General features: G+C 38.1%; 1 protein-coding gene across 3 annotated transcripts in view; it reads right to left on the bottom strand.

Moving 5' to 3' along the window:
- LCOR (ligand dependent nuclear receptor corepressor) overlaps window positions 1-21,188 on the bottom strand; it is a 58,234-nt gene extending 37,046 nt beyond the window's left edge. For 2 of the 3 annotated variants that reach the window (XM_065638960.1, XM_065638962.1), the window contains exons 1-7: window positions 21,127-21,188; window positions 20,361-20,454; window positions 18,752-18,817; window positions 18,260-18,339; window positions 8,417-8,549; window positions 3,608-3,889; window positions 621-714 (exon numbers count right to left, since the gene is read on the bottom strand). In XM_065638960.1, coding sequence (XP_065495032.1) covers window positions 621-714; window positions 3,608-3,839 — 326 coding nt within the window. In that variant the 5' untranslated portion in view covers window positions 3,840-3,889; window positions 8,417-8,549; window positions 18,260-18,339; ... (1 more) ...; window positions 20,361-20,454; window positions 21,127-21,188. The remainder of the gene's footprint in view (window positions 1-620; window positions 715-3,607; window positions 3,890-8,416; window positions 8,550-18,259; window positions 18,340-18,751; window positions 18,818-20,360; window positions 20,455-21,126) is intronic. The other variant, XM_065638961.1, reaches the window with a different exon arrangement.
- Window positions 21,189-21,398: the final 210 nt, after the last annotated feature.

Genomic DNA, 21,398 nt, shown 5'->3' with positions numbered 1-21,398 from the left:
AAAAAAAAAAGACAAAAAAACACCCAAACTCATTCAGTGCTACAGTACCATCACAAATCCAAAAAGCCATATTTAAAGCTTTCTGACCTACCAGACTCTCCTCCATCCTTTTTTTTTTTTTTTTTCAGTTGTGGTTTATGCTAGGAAATATTAACAAAGAACATGCAGTGATTTAAATCTAGTACAGCTTCACTCATCACCCAAATCACTGCTACCTCTAAAATAAACTTTTTTGTTAGCTTAACTTTCCCCTAAGTGAAGTGAAATCTAAATTATACTGCAAAGCCTCTATGATTCTTCATGCGTTTAACTGAACTTGCATCTCCACGGACATCACTGATCACTGAACCCAAGAAGTAGGCAATGGAAAGATCTTTGGCTAAGTATGAAATTGGCCAAAACAACAGATATTAGAGTTATTAACTGAAAGTTAAACGTGCCCCAGTTTGCGACAACTCTTATTTGGCAGGTGGGATGAAGGTATTTACCAAAGGTACAAGTCGAAAAACACATTACTCCAAAGGGTTAACACCAAAAGTAAGTTAAAATTAACAGGAGCTAAGCACACATTTTTAGTAAAAAACAGTTTTAAAAGGTCATAATAAGTTGCTTTCTCTTACCCATTTCCTGGAGTACTGGAGCACCCTGGAGAATGACTCAGAGAGGTGCTGCCGGCACAAGGACTCTTCTTAGTGGATAAATCAAGCACACCGTCTGTAGAGACAAAAGAATGACTTCAGTGTTCGAAGTAACACAATCAGCCATGCTGTCCCTTGACAAAACAAGGCTTTTGGGCTAAAGCCATATTTAGCACACAGCATTTTTTATTTTATTTTATTTTTAAACAAACTAAGGCTTGGATTTGTTTGCAATTTGTCTTATAAGTGACTTCAACACATCCCTCAGAAATCACAACAAAATTTGGCAAAATTAAAGTGCATTTGTTACAAGGGACAGAGAACAAGAGTTTACCTACAAATGACCAGTACAGGACACAACACAGCCTATCACATAACTAATCCTCATCAGCTCTAAAATGAGACATTCTTCAAGTTTCTGAGATTAATGGGCGGGGGAGAAGGGGAGGCAGTTAGGCCAGTATTTTAAATTTTTTTTAATCCAAATCTCTGTAGGAAAGTTCATTGAGAATTTCATATTGGGAAAGTCACTTTCAAATGAACACACACACATAAATGTGAGACTCCTCCTCACCTCGCAGCCAGCTTCATCCCTTTTCCCATGTCTCCGATGGGTCCCTACTGGCAGAGCTGCTGCCTTTCCCCTCTCTATTGTGGCATTTTACTCCCTCTCTTCTTCCATATACCAAATTGTTTTTCCTGCTAGACTGTTTCCTCTATTCTCACTAATGGCACTTCCTCACACTCACCCATGCTCCTCTGCAAGCCTTATATAAATGCTGTATTCTAGGCAACAGCAAAGGGAGTGCTTTTTGCTAGAAAAGCTTTGCTCCCACTGCGATGAAACAACTTGAAATTCTGGTCATTTTAATAAGGGCAACATTGTCATAGAAGCAGCACGGCCATCTGAAATTCCTGGAAACTTTGAAACAAGGAATTTATGAGGCAAAGACAAACTAAACCCGTTGGCAAGGTAAACCAGAGATATTTCAGAGCTGCTTGCTCATTCCATCTACTCAAGTAAATACCACTCAACACAAGAACAATGTAAAATGGCTTTCAGATTGCTTACAGCTCTCATTTGACATATGGAAAAACAACATGATAAACAGTGAACTAGAATTAACTTATGGAAAGCTGTTCCACCCACTGCGTTTGGGAACACACCATAACCCCAACTGAATGAAGGAGACAATTCAATCCTCCTTTTGAACAGCACTTGGGCAGCCACGAGGTACAGAGACTGGACCAAACATTCTGTCCTTGTCCAGGGGCTCCACTGAGCAGCCCAAACTGCTGCCCAGGCCCTGGCACCCACAGCTTCCTCCGCCAGAGGGGTCATTACAACCTACAAGTCTTCGAGGGCAAGTAGGACCAGCCTCATACCCCATGGAGTTTACCAACCAGCTGGGGTCCCCTCAACCCGCTAGAACAGAAATATAACAAAAAGCACCACTAGTGGTCTTTCATGATAGCCTCTTAAATCTCTCATTAACAAGTTTGGCAAATCTCTTCCCAATTACATGAAATGTAAATTGCAAAAAAAATAATTACATCAGCAAACAGATTACTGTGTAAGTTAATAGGCACATATTCTAGTTCCATAACAAGTGTGATGAACATTATAAATTATCTTACAGCTTTTTTGTAACATGATAGTTAAAGAACAGTTCACGCACATGCTTTCTTCTTCACCATACAATCCTCTAATTTAAAAAACAAAAAACAAAAACCAACCAAACACCAGAAAGCAGCAAAACTGACTCTCTCCCTCTCAGTGAAAAGCTTCACAATGAGAGCAGTTTAACATCATAAAAATACATGCAAAAGAGACTAATGAAATACATTTAAAATAAAATCAGCTAGAAACAAATGCCTATCAGCTAAATGAACAGGTCCTCACTTCAGGACAGACATCATATAACCTTTCACTGCAGCTTGGTAACTGAAATGTAGCAACAACTTTCAATAGGTGCTATAAGGGCAGTAAGTCTCCAGATGCCCAAGCTGCATATTGTTGGACACACAAATTTGACCTTTTTACAAAAGAGTCCATAAACCTAAGTTCAAAGAACAAAGGGTTACCTACAATTCTGTACTAGCTAGCAAAAGGCTTTTTTTTTTTTTTTTTTTAAAGGTACCTTGAGGATGGACAGCCTACTTTGTATTTGATAGAATGATTCCAGACACTAAATCATTCCTAAAGAAGGGTAAAGGGCCTGATTTTAATCCTATCAGTAGGATACACTTATAACCTCTATTCAACAGTTTCAGAAAAAAGCATTCACATACCATAATCACATACAGAATTTGCTTGTTAAAAAACATTTTTCATGGAAAGCAAAGTTTTCAAATTAAAACAAGCTCTGCAACGCCTTAACAAGTTATCCAATCTGTGCTCTGCAGAACCAGTCTATTTTTAAGGTAGAAAAGAGACATTTCTTCCAAATGCATAAATCTGGAAGTTTTGTATAGTTCATGGGTATCATTTTTACAGCCTTCACAAAGCAATTTCTCACAGACTTTTAAAAGATACTGTTTTCATACTATGACCAGAAAGAAAACAAACCAGTCCTTCAGTCAGACTCTGTACTGATCCTCAGAAAGGAGACAACATTACAGTTTTTGTGACCACATGAACTTGTCTTATCAGCAAGCATACAGTCTATTTTGGCAGTGTTTTGTGCAGCTCCCAGCAGGAACAGCACACTTGTCCCCCAAGTTTGGAGCATGTCCATCCCCTTCACCTTTCCTCAGAAAAATCCCTCATGTCTATGGGCCTACATTCTCTCAAAACGCCCCCTGCTCTCCCAGCCACATCTAACCAGTCATTATTTTATTGTAAACACATCCACCACTTCTCCACTTTACATTCATTGTAAGAGTGCAAACTTCTAACTGTCCGATTTTGCAACAAGGATGCCATTAATGGACTGCCGTAGGATGCAAGACACTGGTAAAAGTCCTACCTTGTTCACTAGGTTCTGACTGAGACTTTCTGACAGTAAGGTCCAGAGGTGAGTCTTGGTCAGCCATGAGAAGTTTGCTGAGCACAGGGTTCTGAGCAGTTGCAGCCGTAGGAGAGGAGGCGACCAGAGATGCTTTCAGCAGGCTTTGGTTCTTTGTGCTATTGGGCTGGCTGGAGTCCTGAGTATTTTTTGAGGTATATTCAGCAGCAAACTGTCGGATCATTCGCTGCATGATCTCACGGGCCACTAGGGGAATATTTGGGTCAGAGACCCTAGGACTGTCTGTAAATATTAGAGATTATAAGGAAGCACTTTAAGTAAAACAGCTTTTATATTAAGTCATTTTTATATTAAGTAAAAAAAATCTAAGGAAAAAAATTAAAGCCAAAGATAAAATAGTTTCTGCAGAAAATGTACTTTAGTCTTACAATACCTGAACATGAACCATTGCTGAGTCTGGTATAACCTTGCCAAAATAACAGTTTCCTAAGAGAAATAAGCAATCTCCTCTTTTGGTTTCAAATATAAATATATTTGACCAGAACTTTAAGAGGTGTGGAAACAGACAGGAGAGTGAGACTCATGAAGAAAAGTACCAAGTAATGAAGCTCATTCCAAAACAACTGAACAGGTTATTCAGTTGAAGAACTGAGTAACTTACTTGCAGCTGCAGAAGGGGAGAAGAGAGAACAGAGTTGCAGCAGTCCCCTACAAATTTACTGGGAAATAAAGCCCTATAGCTCTAATTCTTAAAAATAATTCACATGAAGATCAAACATTCAAGTGTCTTCCATTTCATTCTATCTATTCCATTTGACATTTCTATCATTATAAACAATTCAACACCAGGTACTACCCAAAGAGCTTGTACACATAAAAAACCCCAAGACATGTCACATGAAAAGTTATTCTATTTCTACGAGACCTGCTGAATCTCTTAGTAAAAAATGTGAAATAAAACAGGTAGACATTCCAATTTATGTATACGAAATAGTGCATAAATATGAAGGTATTTGGAGATGTGGGCAACCCAAAAATATATTGGCAGAAATCACTATCTCAGATCAGTAGCAATTTGTTATGTCAAAGGAAATCTGTAACTCCTAAATCACAGAATCTAAGTCCTGCCATTTCACCTCAAACATTCCTTGTGTTCTCTGGCCAAATCAGGTTAAAAAAAAAAAAAACTCACACCACAGCACCCCATAACAACTCCAGAAAAGGCTCCAAATGTTTGCTTTTTTTATTTCTGAAGAAACATTCAGAGAAAATTGTGCAGTACAAGGCCAAACAAATCTTTAAAAGCAGCTCTCAAACCAGAACAATAGTAAAGTGTTTACTTCCTCTTTAAAAAAATTGCCCAGGTTGAAAGGTAATCTATTGAGATTGAACTATTAGAAGCATTAGCAGTACCTTTTGTGGAACATTTCAGCCTTAGATTTGCCTTTTACCACCATTCTTGACAAAAACACACCAATCCAACAAACCAGCTTTAGAGTATCTGTAAAGGCTGACTGACATGAAGGTTTGAGCATGTAGTTGCCCATAAACTAGAGAGCAGCAGCAAACAACTACTGTGTTTCTTGATGAAAATCCATATTGAGCTTTAAATACTTAATCCAGCCCAAATTCCTTCCTGTTAAGTACAGCTTTTAAATGTAAGACCTTATACAGTCAACACATGTACTCTTATAAGGGTATAGTAGCTGTACACTTCCAAGACATTTATGTAAATACTTAATCATTTTCTTGTAAAATCTACAGGTTGTTTTATTGTTGTTAAGGACGAGACACTAGAGTTTTAAGAAATCACCAAGAGATGAACCAAACTCACTCTCATTCCAAGTGCTCCACAAGGACCCAGGCCTGGAGAAGCATGGGGGCCTTTTTCTGCTATGGTGACATTTCTTCCCTTTTCTAAGCTCTCTACTGTAACCTGCTGAAGGACATGTGAAAGGCTCTGGGAAAGCCCAGTGGGACACAAACCAATGTCATGGACACACTGATGCCAACTCCTTGGCGTGTGCTTGTAGTGCACACAAGTGGGGCTGGCAGGAATGAGCTCTATGGTACCTACGTTTTCTGAAGAAGAATCACGACTTTCCTGTGCATCCATGTTCACAGGTACAATTCAGTAATGCTTAGAGCTGAACATATTTCCAAATTCAGGGAGAAAATGCCATACATGCCTACCACCAGGCATCTTTGTAATCTGCAACTTCAAAGAATCAGCACAGAGTGACTACTGAGAGCTTGCTAGCACTGCTCAAGTTAAACTCTCTAATTCAGTATACAAAACTCAATTTTCAACCAGAAGGGTAGTTACCTAGCACACTGAAGGCTTCCTGCTTAATGTAAAGCCTGAATGCTAAGGATTAAAGCAACTCAAAATCAAGTGCAAAATATTTGTTGGTGCCTCTGCTGCACTGCTTGAAATCAACCAGATATTTATTTTAAAAAAAGACACCTGGAGTCAAAATAAACTAAAATTAACTAAAACAGATTCTCAGAGAAGAAAAATATAGCAAATATTTATCAGCTATACACAATCTAAAGCAGCACCTCTGAACTTGAACACACTAATAGTTTTTGTGTATTTTATCTATACTGAAATCTTAGCTGGGCAGTATAAAAAAAAATGTATGATTTGATTAAAACATCAAAAGAAGGTACCACCCTGCCACACAGTAATGGACAACTAGGTACTACCACTCTGCTTTCAGTGGGAAATATGAATATTTGAAAGAAACATTACTAAGTCAGAGTCACATGGGCACGAAGCAGAGATAAAATATGTAAGATTAGTGGACAGCAAACCTGTTCAGAAAGTTTGCTGATCCTGCTAATTACTTATATATGTTAAGTGCCTGAGTGCCCACCCTTGACGTGCAACAGGCATCTGTTTGCAGAACATCTGCATTTTCTCTGATCTGCCTGGGCTACAAAATACCAGTCTCAAATGTTACTGGCAGGGAGGATGGAAAGAAAGAACTAATTGCTGGCATGAAACCACAAGAGCCCAGCATCTCTGAGCAATGTAGGAGCGTCAGAGTTCTGCCGTTCTTTGTGTCCTCTTTGGTATGACAGTGCCTGGGGATTTTATGGCAGTGGCACGAGATATAATAACCTTTCGAGCAATCTGAATACAGCCAGGCTTCACGACGATGCAAAAAGATTCAGAACTGACTTCTGCCAGGCTTCTTCCCCTCCCTTAGTGCTCCTGCACCAAGCACAGCTCTGCCAGAGGAAGGTAAGCAAGAGTGTCCTAAGAATATTCTCAACGATTCTTAGACACGTGAAGTGACTTCATTATCTTCATTCTGTGTATCTGATCACGGACAGTGTTAAAACCCTCATTAGCACATTGCAATATCTGCCAAAAGTTTTCTGACAATTAGGGAAATATGTGTTTCTAATAAGACACGCACAAATTTAAGCTAAATTTTAAAGGGATGAAGTCTTTAATAAACAATTTGGAAGTGATGGAGCTGCATTTTTTTCCTCTCACCAGAAAAGTAATACGGAAAAAAAGGATATTTTCTCTACATTTTTGTTTTCTTAAATCCATTCTGGATTTAAATAGAAATGGGATAAATCTAAAAGGAAAAGGAAATCTTAACCTTAAAAGAAGAAAGAAGAAAAAAACCCAAACAAACGCACAAAAAACCCCACACCAAAAAACACTGAAAAGGAAGACTTGGAATAAAAGCACTATCTGAACTATCAGTAGTCATACAATAACCATCCTTCCTCCTGTCTTACCTGCTTCTATACTTTATGCAATACATCATAATGTATAGGTTGTATTTATTCATTTGAGTGATGAAAGAAAGGCTAAGATAATGTTATCTACTTAAAACACCTTTAAATATTTTGGTCACTGGGAGGAAGGGCTGAGGACCGGCTACATCAATTTCTAATTCGTTAAACTGAAGCCTCGCATTGTCTCCCAGCAGACAGGTTGGAATTACTGATTTGGCAGATTTTCTTACACATGGGTTAGACTGATAAGTACAAAATACTTTCATTCAGGATGCATTTGGAAGTAACCTCTGGATTCATGTTTCTCAGATTGGTAGAAAACAGTGAAATTAGTTTTGTGCCTTCCTAAGAGCACAGTTTAACTGATGTAACTCTCCAGAAGAGATTTACAGCATTTTCCAGCATTGAGCTACTGTTATTGTTCTCAGCATATTCCGCAGTACTGATTTTCCAATTATTTTGCTGCTCATGCTTTAAATTCCCCCTTAGCACTATTCCAACAATATTTTATACTGGGGGTGGGGTAGGCAATCACTACGGACCACAGTGAGAACACTGCTGACCTTTAAGAAAAATTGCATTAGTAAAGATCCCATTAAAATTAAAAAATAGAATAAAATATATACACACACACACACACACACACACATACATATATATATATATATATTTTATATATATATACACACATACACACACGCACCGCCCGCCACTTGCCCCTCCTTCCAAACAGTCCACTCACCCAAACATTGGTTTCAGGGAGCAGCTCTGCTGGGTAAGAAGTGAGTCATTTCTCCAAAAGTGCAAAACACTAGTGTTCTCATGGATAGATTTGTTTTATAGCTAGATACATTATACTCTCTTCATCTGTCCCAAGCCCACACTGATGTATTACTATATTGAGAGTCAATTTTTACTTGATAAATATAGAAGACAACTGAAAAATACTGAACATACAATGACAACTTGAGCATCAGATCTTTGACAACTGCATTGCGTTCAAAAAGACCAGCAATATGTACCATTTTCCCCCCCAATAAGACCAACCTTTTCTGTAAAAGACTGCATTGAGGAACTCTTCCGCTTGCCTTTCAAATCGAATGATTTTTGCTTGCTCTTGTCTAAGCAGAGCTTCTTGTCCAGCTTCCGAGGCTGGCTCATCCAGACTGACTAAGTGTTCCTGCAAAGATATTTAATATTTGTAAGATCTTTCTGACACCAAAATGAATAAAGTTCCTTAGGCATTAAATATTTCACTAAATTCAAAACGTTGTTAGGTAGTTAGCACAGAGTTCAATCTATTGAAATCAAAACTTGATTTTTGACTGCTCCAGAACATTGTACTTTGTCCTGGTTTCTTGTTGTAAATGCAGTAGAAGCCTGTAAGATTTGATAGCATTACAGGAAACAGGAACCCATTATAAAGAAAATTATTTAGATATTTTACAACGTTTGGCTGCAAATCTCATATCTAGCACTTGTTTTTTGGCTATTACTTCTAGTTCTAAGAAATAACTACTGAAGGCAAAACACAGAAAGTTCTTCTTGATTTACACAGCATTCATGCAAACTGAGCAATAAATGACCAATAATAAATAAATTAGCAAAAACCAGGTTCTTTTGTGCAAAGGATCAGTAGTAGCTACTTTTAAGTGAAATAAACTTAAGTTAGCTGCTTGCAACATCCTGAACGAATTGAAATCCATTCTCTCCCGTATGACTGGAAGCGACTGAGTTATCTCAAGAATATTTCAAAAAAGGTGTTTTAACTAGCATAATTAAATTGTGCCAGATGCCAAGATAAATTACTCATTTTAAATACAACTCAAGAAACTAGAAGACAAAGGTTACAAAAATATGAAACCTAAATGCTTGGATTCCCTCCCCCAGACACATCCCCCTTTTCTCCTTTCACAGTAATGCTTTGCTCGTGCTCTTTCCTGGCCCTCTCCCTCCACTTTTATTTTAAGCAATATTAAAGTTACCTGTATTTACCTACTGCAGGAATGCATACACAACCACTCTTTGTGTTCAGGGAGTGTTTTGTTTTGTTAACCTTTACAAAGTATCAGTTACCACAATATCTAGGCTACATCTGGTTTTTTGGCCTCTACTGTACGAGTTGATTTCAGGTTCATATTCTCATGCAACTAGAAGGGAAGGGAAGAACTGGCAAATCAATTCGAAGTAAATGAAAAGAAGGAGTCATTCTTAAGTTTGCACTCTCTCAACTTCAAGAGGTTTAATGAAGCAAGGTTACATACCCAACCCACAGTAAATTAACGAACACAGCAGTCACATGAACTACGTGCAAAGGGTAATAACATGAAATGCTGTGGACTCTGGCCTGAACAACATGGGCTCTCACCTTCAGATTTGTAAATTAACAGCTTCCAAAAATTTTCTATCAGAAGCAAGGGGGGATACTACCTCAGACAGCGTATAGAGACAAAGCTTTTTATGCTAAATCAAAAGATGAGGAGCATGCGATGACAGAGGTGATGGGTAGGTAAAACAACATGTTTGCTAAGGTAAGAGTATCCAGAAGGAAAGACTTCACTTTTTATCCACAACAGAGAGATTCCACACTTGCTCTCAAACCTGCTGGCTCTCATAGGAAAATTAGCACTTTTGAGATAGTCTTAAAGAATATGGATTTGAACTCATGGATTAACTACAATAAAAGTGTTCACCTCTGTGCCAGGTAGCCCTGACCCAGTAACCAGCAGTAGAGCTCCCATAGTTCACTGACATTTTACGAACACAGTGAAAATGCATTTGTACTTTTCTGATAATTAAGATATGTGAAGTATCTGTACAGATTTCACAATAAAAATATTTGTGGAGAACAAGCCCAGTATTTCTGTAAGAGTTACTCTTCAGGTGAGACTTCAAAGAACATACTTGCATTTTCCTTTTGAAACTGTGTTTCTGTATCTGACAAAATTTAGTGCAGGATGTGTCCTAGTTGTTGACAGCCATTCTGAGTCAAGCCCCATTAATTACCTTTTAGGCATTACCAGCATAACTGCAAACTCAGCTTATCAGCTGGTGTAAAAAGCAGGCATTTGTGCAAATTAACTAATAACAAGTAATCTAGGCATACGGAAGCGTTGGAACAATCAATGGAATATCTAAGCATTCACAGACAAACTGCTCTAAGCTTTACTTTAAAAGGAATCTCTGCAAAATGACGGGCAGAGATTTGGCTAAACAAGATTCATTAATTAGCATCCTCTGGCTGACATCACACAAGCCATTGCAAAAAACAAAACACAACAAAACAACCACAAAACTTTCTTTTAATTCAAAGGACAAACAGAATTTGGAACTGAAGGAAACATACCCCTACAACCTGATCTGATACTTTGCCCTGTAACAGACTATACCTCTGGAAGAAGTCTAAAAATAACAATAACCCTTGCCCAACACAATGCATTTCAAATCTTCCTAGCACTTTTTGCAACTGAGACAATACAAAGTCAGTATGAGCCTTGCAGCTCGGTTGAAACCAAGTTCAGGGCAGCGGGCCTCACCATAAATGTACCATAAAGTTAATGTATAAAGAGTACCATTTAATTTGCCTGGGCTAACTAAAGCTGTACATTTTCTACATAGAGAAGGAATCAAGAAAAAGGAATCACCCAGAAAAAAAAACATTGTAAGTGGCTTACACTGGTGTGGCTGAATAAAGGATCATTTGATCTGCATTTGGGAGAAGAGGGGAATAGCAAAGCAATGGCAGTGCTTAGTTCTTACCCCTCAAAAATAAGGAGCATGCATCTCTTATACATGTATGCTTTTTATTAATGTCCATGCTAATACATAAAAATGTAGAGAAATACAGCATAAGAGTCAGATTTAACCTTGTGCATAGACAAAAAATCTTCAGCTATTTTCTGGCACCTGCAGTAGAGCAGTGAGTACATGAGTCAAAATATACTGGAAAGATTTCTGTTTATTGCATTTTTTTATTATTTTCTTATAAATTGTGTCACAGTTATTCCAGCAATCTTTGCAGCTGGTTCACCCCTAGAAGGAAACTTGAAGTTTTCACACTAAATATTTCGTTGTGATTGGTATTCAAAGTCAGTTTCCAAAAGTCTTTGTTTTGGGGATGTGGCTTGTGTCTGTGTGTGTTTGGTTGGTTTTGTTTTTTACATTTCCCATCATTTCTTCCCAATAACCATTATTTGGATCCCCTACTTTTAGGCTCATCCTCTCACTCTACACTCCTGAATCACATCAAAGTTTTCAGTACCAACATGCAGGTAGTAGGAAGGAGAAAAACCTACTAATATTCAGATAGCATTGTCATTAATTACAAATACCCTGGAAAAAACCCATCCAGTTACTTTTACTTATGATTTATAAACATAGGATTAATTCTATTCTCTTTGTGCCTCTCTTCAGGTGGGAACCATGCCCCAGAGCACCCCCGGAATCCCATCAGTGAAAGTACAGTACCACTATATTGAACAATATAGTTTCAGGAAAAGATACTTGGAGTCGTTTGCACATGCTCCCAAAGGGCTGAAGCTCTTTTTGTACATTGAGATATACAGCATAATATAATTAAGTCAAAGAGCCTCACAAATACAGAGCTTGGGTTTTCACAATGCGAGGTCAATGCATGACCTTGAGAGACCACCTAATCCTGGACAGCCTGGCCTTGTCAGCACTAGTGTTGGATCCTCATGGAGACCCTCTTTGTAGGAAGTTGTAAATGCTAAACTGCTGGCACAAAGAGAAAGCTATGATGGTGGTTTTGTACAGATACGGTGACAGCAGCTTCATGTTTAAGCCACAGGCCCCACGCAGACAGAGAGGTAAGCATCCACAAGCTAGAACAGGAGATAACTCCTACCCATCTTTGTGGAGAAAACAGAAGAAGGCTTCCCATAGACCACTCGTGGCTGCCCAGCCTACCCGTGGACCTAGAGATCCAGTTCAGCCCCCCACGCCATGGCAAGATCAGGAACAGGCAGTATGACAAGAATGTTTCAGCATCCCTAGGTTGTCTTCTCCAACACTTCATCTTTCTTAAGATAGTACAGTCTTTATAACTCTTAGCCTGTGCAAAGCAGAATAATCTACTATTTTCTGCAGACAAGCCTTAAGGGCACCACCGACTCTCTTCTTTCCTTCTGCCTTCAAGACCAACAACTTCTTGTTGCTTTCACTTCAATGCTATTCAGCTTGTTTACATCTCTCTTAAAACACTACACCCAGCTGAGGCTTCACCAGCATTCAGGTAGTAAGACAAATGCCTCTCTTGATATAGCCTCAAAAAGAGTTTACTACTTTTACAGTGCTATCACTTTTCAGGCATCTGTAACTTGCGACTTGATAAAATAAGTATGTCTGTCCATCTTGTGTCTCAAAGTTATCAAGATAATTTTCAATTCTGAGCATGTCATTTAAAGCATCTACAACTGTCCTCAGCTTGGCATCAACTAAAAATTCAGGTGGTTAATTAGTTTTAAGACATCCTTCACTTACTGAACATACACACTTTTACAGTAAACAGTATTATTTCCTTATTAAAATGACTGAGGACAGACATATCAAATCCAAAACAAATTCAACTTGATTGATTCATAGCTATTGAATATAATTTATTATCTATAGTAGGGGGAGAGAAGAAGAAAAAAAAAAATCAGTGGAAATACAATATGCTTACATTGACACTTAAGCACAGGCAAAACTATAACCCTGCATTACTATTAAACACAGCTGGAGATTATTACAAACAGCCTCTTCAGGTTTTAGCCTCCATATCAAATTATTTTAAAACCATCTAATACAAAATTGATAGTCTAAATGCTTGAGTTTTTTAAAGTGATGCAATCCATTAAAAATGTTTTAGAGCATCTTCCAGCACACTGAGGATCTCTGTACAGTTTAAATACATCCTAAAATCATCAAAAATTGTAATAGTTCCCCAACTTGAGATATTTCCTTTGCCATCTTCAATTATTCCGAGTTAACATTTTAAATAAGTGGTAGCTTCTCTTCAGAATTATTCAGACACTTACCACAGTTCACTAATTGTTTATGTTCCTCCATAGCGAAAGGACAGCAGATTCAGACTAATCATAACCAAGTAATGGCATGATATTACCTTTTATATGTTTGTGTAAAGCAATTATGTACAAGCTTTTAAAAATATTCAAATCGTATCAGAGAAACTTTGAATTTCAAAATGACTCCTTCACATGCTGTACCCTCCCACACTTCTTCACAGCTGAAAGAATCCTTAGAGGACCTTACACTGAAGCCCAGGTATTTTAGGGTAGTTTGAAGACCAGACTCAACCTTCTGCTGTCAACATCACAAGACTCCAGAATATAGTCCTAGAAGTCATTTTCTCTCTTGCTATTTTTGTAGCTTAAATATATCTATAAAATAGTTAATGTGCTTAGGAGTATTATCCTTCTTGTTCTGCTGTCACCAACTAATGAGATTAGTTGTGTGTCATCCCCCCTGCTTCTTTTAATACATATGAATTGCTTTATGTAGCTTTAGACAATAGTGTTTTCTTTTCCAAATGAATATACTCAACTGAATCCTCTTTAAGGATTCTTTTTCCAATTTTCCCTCTTATTCCTGGTGCTTCCTTCTGGCCTTATCTATCTGCGTCTTTTTTAAAAAAATAAATCTTAAGCTAATCTTGAGCTCCAACTATGAGTAAATGACAGTAGAGACTATCTCATCTGATACAAACATTCTACATGGAGCCACGGATTTCTTCTGTAATAACAGCTCTGCCAGTTTATTCAACAAGCCATACTAAAAAATTAAGAGCCATAATTAAAAAGAGATAGGTACACTTTAAGTTCAGTTTGTCTGAATTGATGGGTCTTCTCAGTACCACAACCTTTTAAAAGGAAAAGCTTCATTTAAAAAAAAAACCAAAAAAAAAAAAAAACCAAAAAAACCCACAAACAAAAAAACCAAAAAAACCAAACAACACACACACAAAACCAAACAAACAACCTCACACACACACACAAAAAACCCCCCAACACACACAACAACCTTGTAAACTATACTATCTTAAATCTTCCCTGTGAAGGATAAAGCCCACAAGGAATTAAGAATTACCACATTTGCAGATTATCCAAATGAGAATTCAGCAGGCTTGGTCCCATAGAAACCACCTACTCCCTCTCACTATGAGTGCGTGGCCAGAGCTGCTATTTCGTTATTCTGTCTTTTTTGTCTTTCTGCCCACCAGTGTACCCGCGCATTTCTGCACACAGGCACCCATGTTAATAACCTGGTAGTAGCATCTTGGGTAACTAGTTATTCCCTGACCATACCATACTCAAACAATCATGGATTCTGCATTGTATGACGGAAGAAAAAAATTCTAGTTTCTAGAAGTTTTACGTTATTGCACATAACCCTTTGAATTCGGACAAAAATCTGTCTGGGAAGATTTTAGCTCCCTACTTCATCTATAATTTATTATTACTTTCAAATGAAGACACTTAACTCAATTTCTCTATCAAAAACTGTATTGTATTTTAAATGCCAAAAAAATCCATGCATTTGCACAGTATTTGCAAGTAGAACTACAGCTACAAATAAATTAATCTTTTCAGAATACTTCAGCAGATGGTTCTCCATCCTTTGAAGAATGCATGTAATTGAATCTGATTGCTTCTAAAAGCAAGAACCAACATCACTGAAATGGGTGGCAGAGCAAGTGTAGGTTTTTTTCCCCCCAAAAGCTCTGCCAGTAAACCAATTTGGCTTCCAATTCTCATTCTGCAATCCAGAACTCAATTCTCCTTAAGCACAACTACTGGTCTCCTTAGTTACAGGTAATTCTTAAGGGCAAATGAAATCCAGAAAAAAACCCTGACTATTTTTATTGGTTTTGAACTTGTCAGACCAGGTGTCACTCAAAGGTAAAAATCAAGTACACTATCAAATTATTCCACAAATCCAAAATGAGGTATTGGTAGAGATGTACTCATCAGAAAAAAGGCCAGCCACAGCCACACGCTGTTGTAATAAGTGGTTTGTGGCTATCTTGCTCCCAGCTACAACATCAACTAAACACCTTTTAATTCTGTACCTCAGCAATATACAAGCAAACACCCAAATCATCCCACCCTGCCCAGTTCTTTTCCTAAAAAGGTAAGAGGATGCACATGAACAATAAAAAAAAAAAAAGCAGAATAGAGGATGTGGCACAGAAAGCACAACTGCTATCACTTTATGTATAGAAACTGACACGTTTTAGCATTTACAGAAGAATGAGCCTGCAGCTTCCTAAAGAGTTGAAGATAGCAGTACAGATGTTGAATGGAAGAGATTTCAAATAAACTAGTACCATTTCTAATTTAGTTCAGTCCATCAGCTGAAGACTGTCCATCATTTGGCTAAATACCAAATAAATTCACAAACCTTTTTTTAACAGTTAGGTCTCTGATGTTTAATTCAAAGCATGATGATAAATCCATACTATTTGAAGGCTCCCATAAGAGAGTCCTGTTTCACTCCGTATTGCAAGCTAACAACATCAGCAAGAGCCAGCAGTGTAGCAGTTTGGTGTACCACAGAGGAAACAAAGCACTCCCACCCTGCCACCTCTCTCAGCTGGCACATGAGAACTCTCCAGGTCTAACAGAAGCCATATTCTTCCCTCAAAAAAACAACACACCAAACCAAACAGAACCGATATAGAGGCTGGGGGACAGGGAGAAAAACAAACAAACAAACAAAATGCCCACAACAACAACACACCCCTAAAAAAGTCCTACATACTCCAAATAAGCCCCATGCCAAGCATGAAGAGAACCACCAGGATTGACAGAGGAGTCACAAGTCTGATTTGAATGGACTGGTTCACGCTCCTTCCCCACTCCCTAGCCACATAGCAAACAAGGATGTGCACAAAGCTCTCTTTACTGTCCACGTTTATCAATCAAAGAAAAATGGTTTAAACAGGTATTTTTGGCTACTGAAATGTAAAGTGACAGAAATTGCTTGGGTTTTATTTATAAAGACTATTCTACCCAAGCCCATAGTGCCTGACTGACATTACCACAACCTTTCTTAACTCACATTTCTCTCCAGCCTGCTCAGAACTTACAACCTCCTTCCCCTCCACCTTGTGCCTTTGCCATGAGATGCTGCACCCCTCGCTGCGTTCCATGTCAATCTGTACACAATCCTAAGATCTCCTTAGACCCCTGATGCCAAAACACCATGGAGCACACCAAATGTGACCACATCTGCATCTTTTCTTTCACCAATTTAAAAGCCACCACACAGTACAATAGAAAACCATGTGAGGAACCTTAACATGATAACCATCACTAGCACAAGGAATATATTGCCAGTTTTTCAGCAATAGTCACAACCATGGGTTACACTTCACTTTGTGAAACTAGAAAGAAATGCCTAGAAAAAGCACATGAAAATATAAATAGCGATATCTCAGCTTCTGACTAAAGGTTGTGTAGAAGCTTGAAAAGGATGACTATGCCTAATCAGCACACTATACGGTGGACATTAATGTTCTTAGTTTTTGTCTTCACCTAACAATAACCAATTTTCAGAAGCTTTATTTTAGTTATTGTGGACCTATGAGGACAATTGAGATGTAAACAGTCTTTTTGAAGATCTACCCCTACACTGTTAGATTCTGCCAGACGGCAACCAGTCTCTGACAGCACCACAGAACTGATTCCTGAATCAATTCAATGGCTTAACTAGAACTGTGCTAGACATTGAATTTTGTCTTTTTATGAGATGACATAAGTCAAATGAGACAAAACTCCCTACAGCGCAAACATACATACAGCTCACCTGCTGTCAGTATCAATGAAAGAAGGTATTATGCCTTACATCTGTTCTAAATGCAAGCATTCCTAACCCTCCTCCCCCTGCCTTAACAAAAACTGTAATACAAAACCAAGCATAAACTGGCAACATGGCAAGTATTAGTGTCAACAAGGCACTTCCTTTATGAATCAGCCACACAGCCATACATGTTGGCTTCTGCAGAGGAAAGGGGGCTTTTGTTTCACTCCTAAGTTGACAGAGATCCACTCTGCATGTTATTTTACATTGTACAGGAAGAAGTAGCAGCTACGAGTTCCAGTAAATGAAGTTTTGCCAAGACAGACAAGCCTTCCTTCCTATGCTATAGAACAACCATTATTTCAACACACGGGCTCGGCAACAATCACGTATAGCATGATAGCCTTTGTTTCATATAGAGCTATAATCTCATTAAGAAAACAAACTGCAAGTTTACTATGTTGGCAAAGCTGACTTGTCCACATTTAGGCTCTGACTTGGTTATAAACAAGCACAGTACAAAATCTACCATCCATGTGAGCCCTTTAATAAAAGGATATGGCCCAGAGGGAAGGAGATTTCAAGATACAGAACAAGAGTCTAGTTGTTAAAATGGACCACATTTCCATACTGAAGATAAGCCTCAGCATCTGGCTGTAGTAAACATGCACACGCCACAGTTTGGCTCCCTTGGGAAGGGTTTCGTGATCCCAACACCACCCCTTACAAAGAACTCAAAAAACCAAAACAAACAAAAACCACCAAACAGATAAGAGTCACTACACAGTAAAAAAAAAAAAACAAACAAAAAAACCCCCACCACCCACAAACAAAACAACAACAACAAAAAACCACTGCATCACATAATACAAAGAAAAAGTTGCAGAGAAGAGGCAAGTCTGTTCATTGACTTGCATTATTTTAATTCAAAAAGCCTTTTTCCAAAGGAGGTGAAAGGGGTAGAAGGCTGCAGATTTTCTATGTTCAGTTAAGTAGGAGCAGCAAAACTCCCTCCCTTTGTCCCTCCCTTACAACTATAATACTAGCTTCACACATCTGCATTGTTACCTTTACTTTTTCTCTTCTCAGGCAGCAGAAAAGACAATTTTCATCAAAAGACCAATCAGAAACACCTTCAGGCTCACAGTCTGTAAATCAGAGGAATAGCAAATTACTTCATATTCATAAACCACGACACAACTGGAGCCAAAAGAGAAATGCCAAATTAAATACCTGTTTCACAACATTCTTGCCTGCATTCTGAAGATGCAGGCTTCATTTCAGCCATTTTTCTAAAACCCCAGATTACCAAACTGTATACATTTTATCTACGCACAAATCTGTTTTTCCGAGCACTGCCAAATACACTCCCAGCTACATAAAGATGAACACACACTCATTAGTAATTTTAGCCAATATGATACTAACTGTGAGCACTGCCTGGGGGAGGGGGAAAAAAAGCACAAATCACCACGGTAACACACATTTTCTAGAGGCAGAGCTGGGGCTGCTTCTGTCATTAGAAATGCAGAACAAGATACAAACATAGAGATTGAATACCTTTAAACAAACTGAGATCTTTTAATAATCCAGGTCCAAACAGGCCTTCTAGAATACTTTCAAACCCTAAAAGCAAATAAAAGAATTGTTAGCTTTCTAGATTAAGTACGTCACTCCAAGAATATTCACAATAGCAGTTCTATATTTATCTGTTCCAAGAACAGAGCTCAACGTGTTTTCTCTAAGTATTACAAGATGCATGGGGTCAGTTGTGATGACTGAACTACTGACAAATCATAGCACAACCTAGAGCCCACCGACTCCTCTACTCTTGTAAATAGCTAGGTTAAAAACAAAGAACCTTACAACATTGAAATAAACCATTTTGAAAGGAAAGTACAAAGTCGTAGGTTCTACAACATGATCAGGTAATTTCTATATGGAAAAAAATTCTCTTGCTTCAGCTTCCAAATTGAAATAAGGTATGTTTTCCCAATTAAAAAAAATACATTCTTCCATGTGAGTGGCATTCAGTTACTTTTCTGAATTTCAGTAAATGTTAGAATCAGTGTTTCCCAGAGAGTTACAGGTTTAAGGAGAGAAAATTTGAAGGAAAGGGATTCATCAGTGCCACCCCACCAAGGAACTAAATTCCAATCACAGAACCACATCTAAAATACACAGTCCGATTTACTTCAGTGCCATGATTTATGCCTCACTTAAAATAAATCCAACCAATTTTACTTTATTCCAAAAGAGGAAAAACCTTTACCGAGATTACTGCCATTATTTGGAAATGTTAAATCAATATTACACTAAACCCCTGCTGGCAGTAAAATCTACAGAGCTATTAACTACCCAATACTGTGAGAAGACAGGTTAGCAGAGTGAATACGAAAAGCACAAAGACCAGTTTAAGGGGGACAGACAAATTCCACCTGCTTATAAAAACGTATTCCCAGTATGACCATAAAAAAAGACTACAACTTAATGTATTTTTCCCTCCATTAATACTTTTGCTTTGTAGGTTTAATAATGGTTTGCATATAGCTAGAGGCAGCTTCTTCTACTTGCCTGAATCTTTGAGAGGCAGAGGAAGAAATGAAAAAAAATCATTAGGACGCAAAAATACAGCTTTGAATTTACAGAAACTTGCATGGGTGAATCGGGGACAGACAAACTACCTGAAATAGCCCTTTTAAGAAACCAGTTGAAATCTAAATGACCACATGGTATGAAAGAAATCAGTTATTACATTGAAAAAGAGCAAGAATTTTAAAATAACTGACTATAAACAGATCTAATACTAAAGTTATCTTTTGGACAGCAGTCTTCAAAAGGAAAGGACAAGTAGCCTTACAGCCCTCTGGGTGCCAACATACTAACATCTTTAGATAGCAGATGCAGGATCCTACAGAATTTGCAGCCTGCAACATGACTTCAATGGCCAAAGCGTTGCCAGGGTACACCACCATCCTTGATCTAACCCCTATCAGAGGCTAATACAAAAAACCCCAGACTTATTTCAGAAAGAACTGAGTAGAGAACAAAACAAACAAACAAAAAAGGTGAAAGAGTGATAGCAAAATAAGAGTAAAGAGAAACAGGGGAGAGATCAAAAAACAAGGTGGAAAAGGAGAAACTAGAAAAACATCCCATTGAACAGCACCTTGTCAGGCAGAGAAGTAGCACTGCCTCCAAAAAAAGCCAATTCAGGCTTCAGGAAATGGCAGGAACAGTGGGAAAAGGCCGACCAACCTGACCTAGAAGAAAAATAGGAGAATCAGGGTACTGACCCATAGGTTTATAACACTGACTCTTCTACGGGTAATTGACCCCTCAGAATTCGTATCTGAAATGAAACCTTATGGAAAACAACTAACCAACCTCATTCTTTAGCTTTTTGTTTAAAAAGCTATATTATATAGATACAAATAAAAAATCAGAAGAGCTCCGAAATTTTACTCAAAACCCACCATTCTTAAAATAGTAACTGCCAGTGACTCATGCCCCACAGTTTGCCACACATGCAACTGCACACTGAAGTCCCTGCCAAGTTTTACAGCTTGGATATTGTACAATCGTAGTTTGCTAGCCCACTGTTCTCAGCAATGCTAATGCCACTCGGGTTTTATTAATATTAAATATTGGATTTAGCAGTTGCATAGCAACAGCAGAACATCTTATGTGCAACGCTTGACATTAAAAAAGGCAAATAAGGAAAGTATGAATGTATTCAAAAATTATACTAAAGACTGGCAAAGCTGCCATGAAGCTGAGCCCTATTCCCCCCGCAATGCAAAGTGCAACACAATAAAGACAGTATAAGCCCTACAATGTAGTATTCAGCCATTCAGGACTCCAAAAGAGCATATGTGTACAGTTAATCATGCATAATACATTGAAAACAAAATCTTGAAAAAGGAGCTGCCTACTTTTTATAGTATTTTTTCTCTCCATTGTCACTGCTCTTAGAAGCTTGAAAAGAACATTTCTTTTCCCACCGATTGTCCTTTTCCATTTGGCAGATGATATTTTCCTGCATTTCAAATGGAACAGAAATTAACATGGCTGCCTCCGCTAAATTCCACTTTCTATACTTTCATCATCTATATTTTAGTGTCTGACAGTTCATAGCAGCTGAAGAGCAAGGCCAGTGGAAAACTTGCAGGAATAACAGAATTAGAAGAGAAGAAAATGGATGAAG

Source organism: Caloenas nicobarica, chromosome 7 (assembly GCF_036013445.1).
Source record: "Caloenas nicobarica isolate bCalNic1 chromosome 7, bCalNic1.hap1, whole genome shotgun sequence".
Taxonomy (NCBI): domain Eukaryota; kingdom Metazoa; phylum Chordata; class Aves; order Columbiformes; family Columbidae; genus Caloenas; species Caloenas nicobarica.
This window is presented reverse-complemented; position numbering and strand designations above follow the sequence as displayed.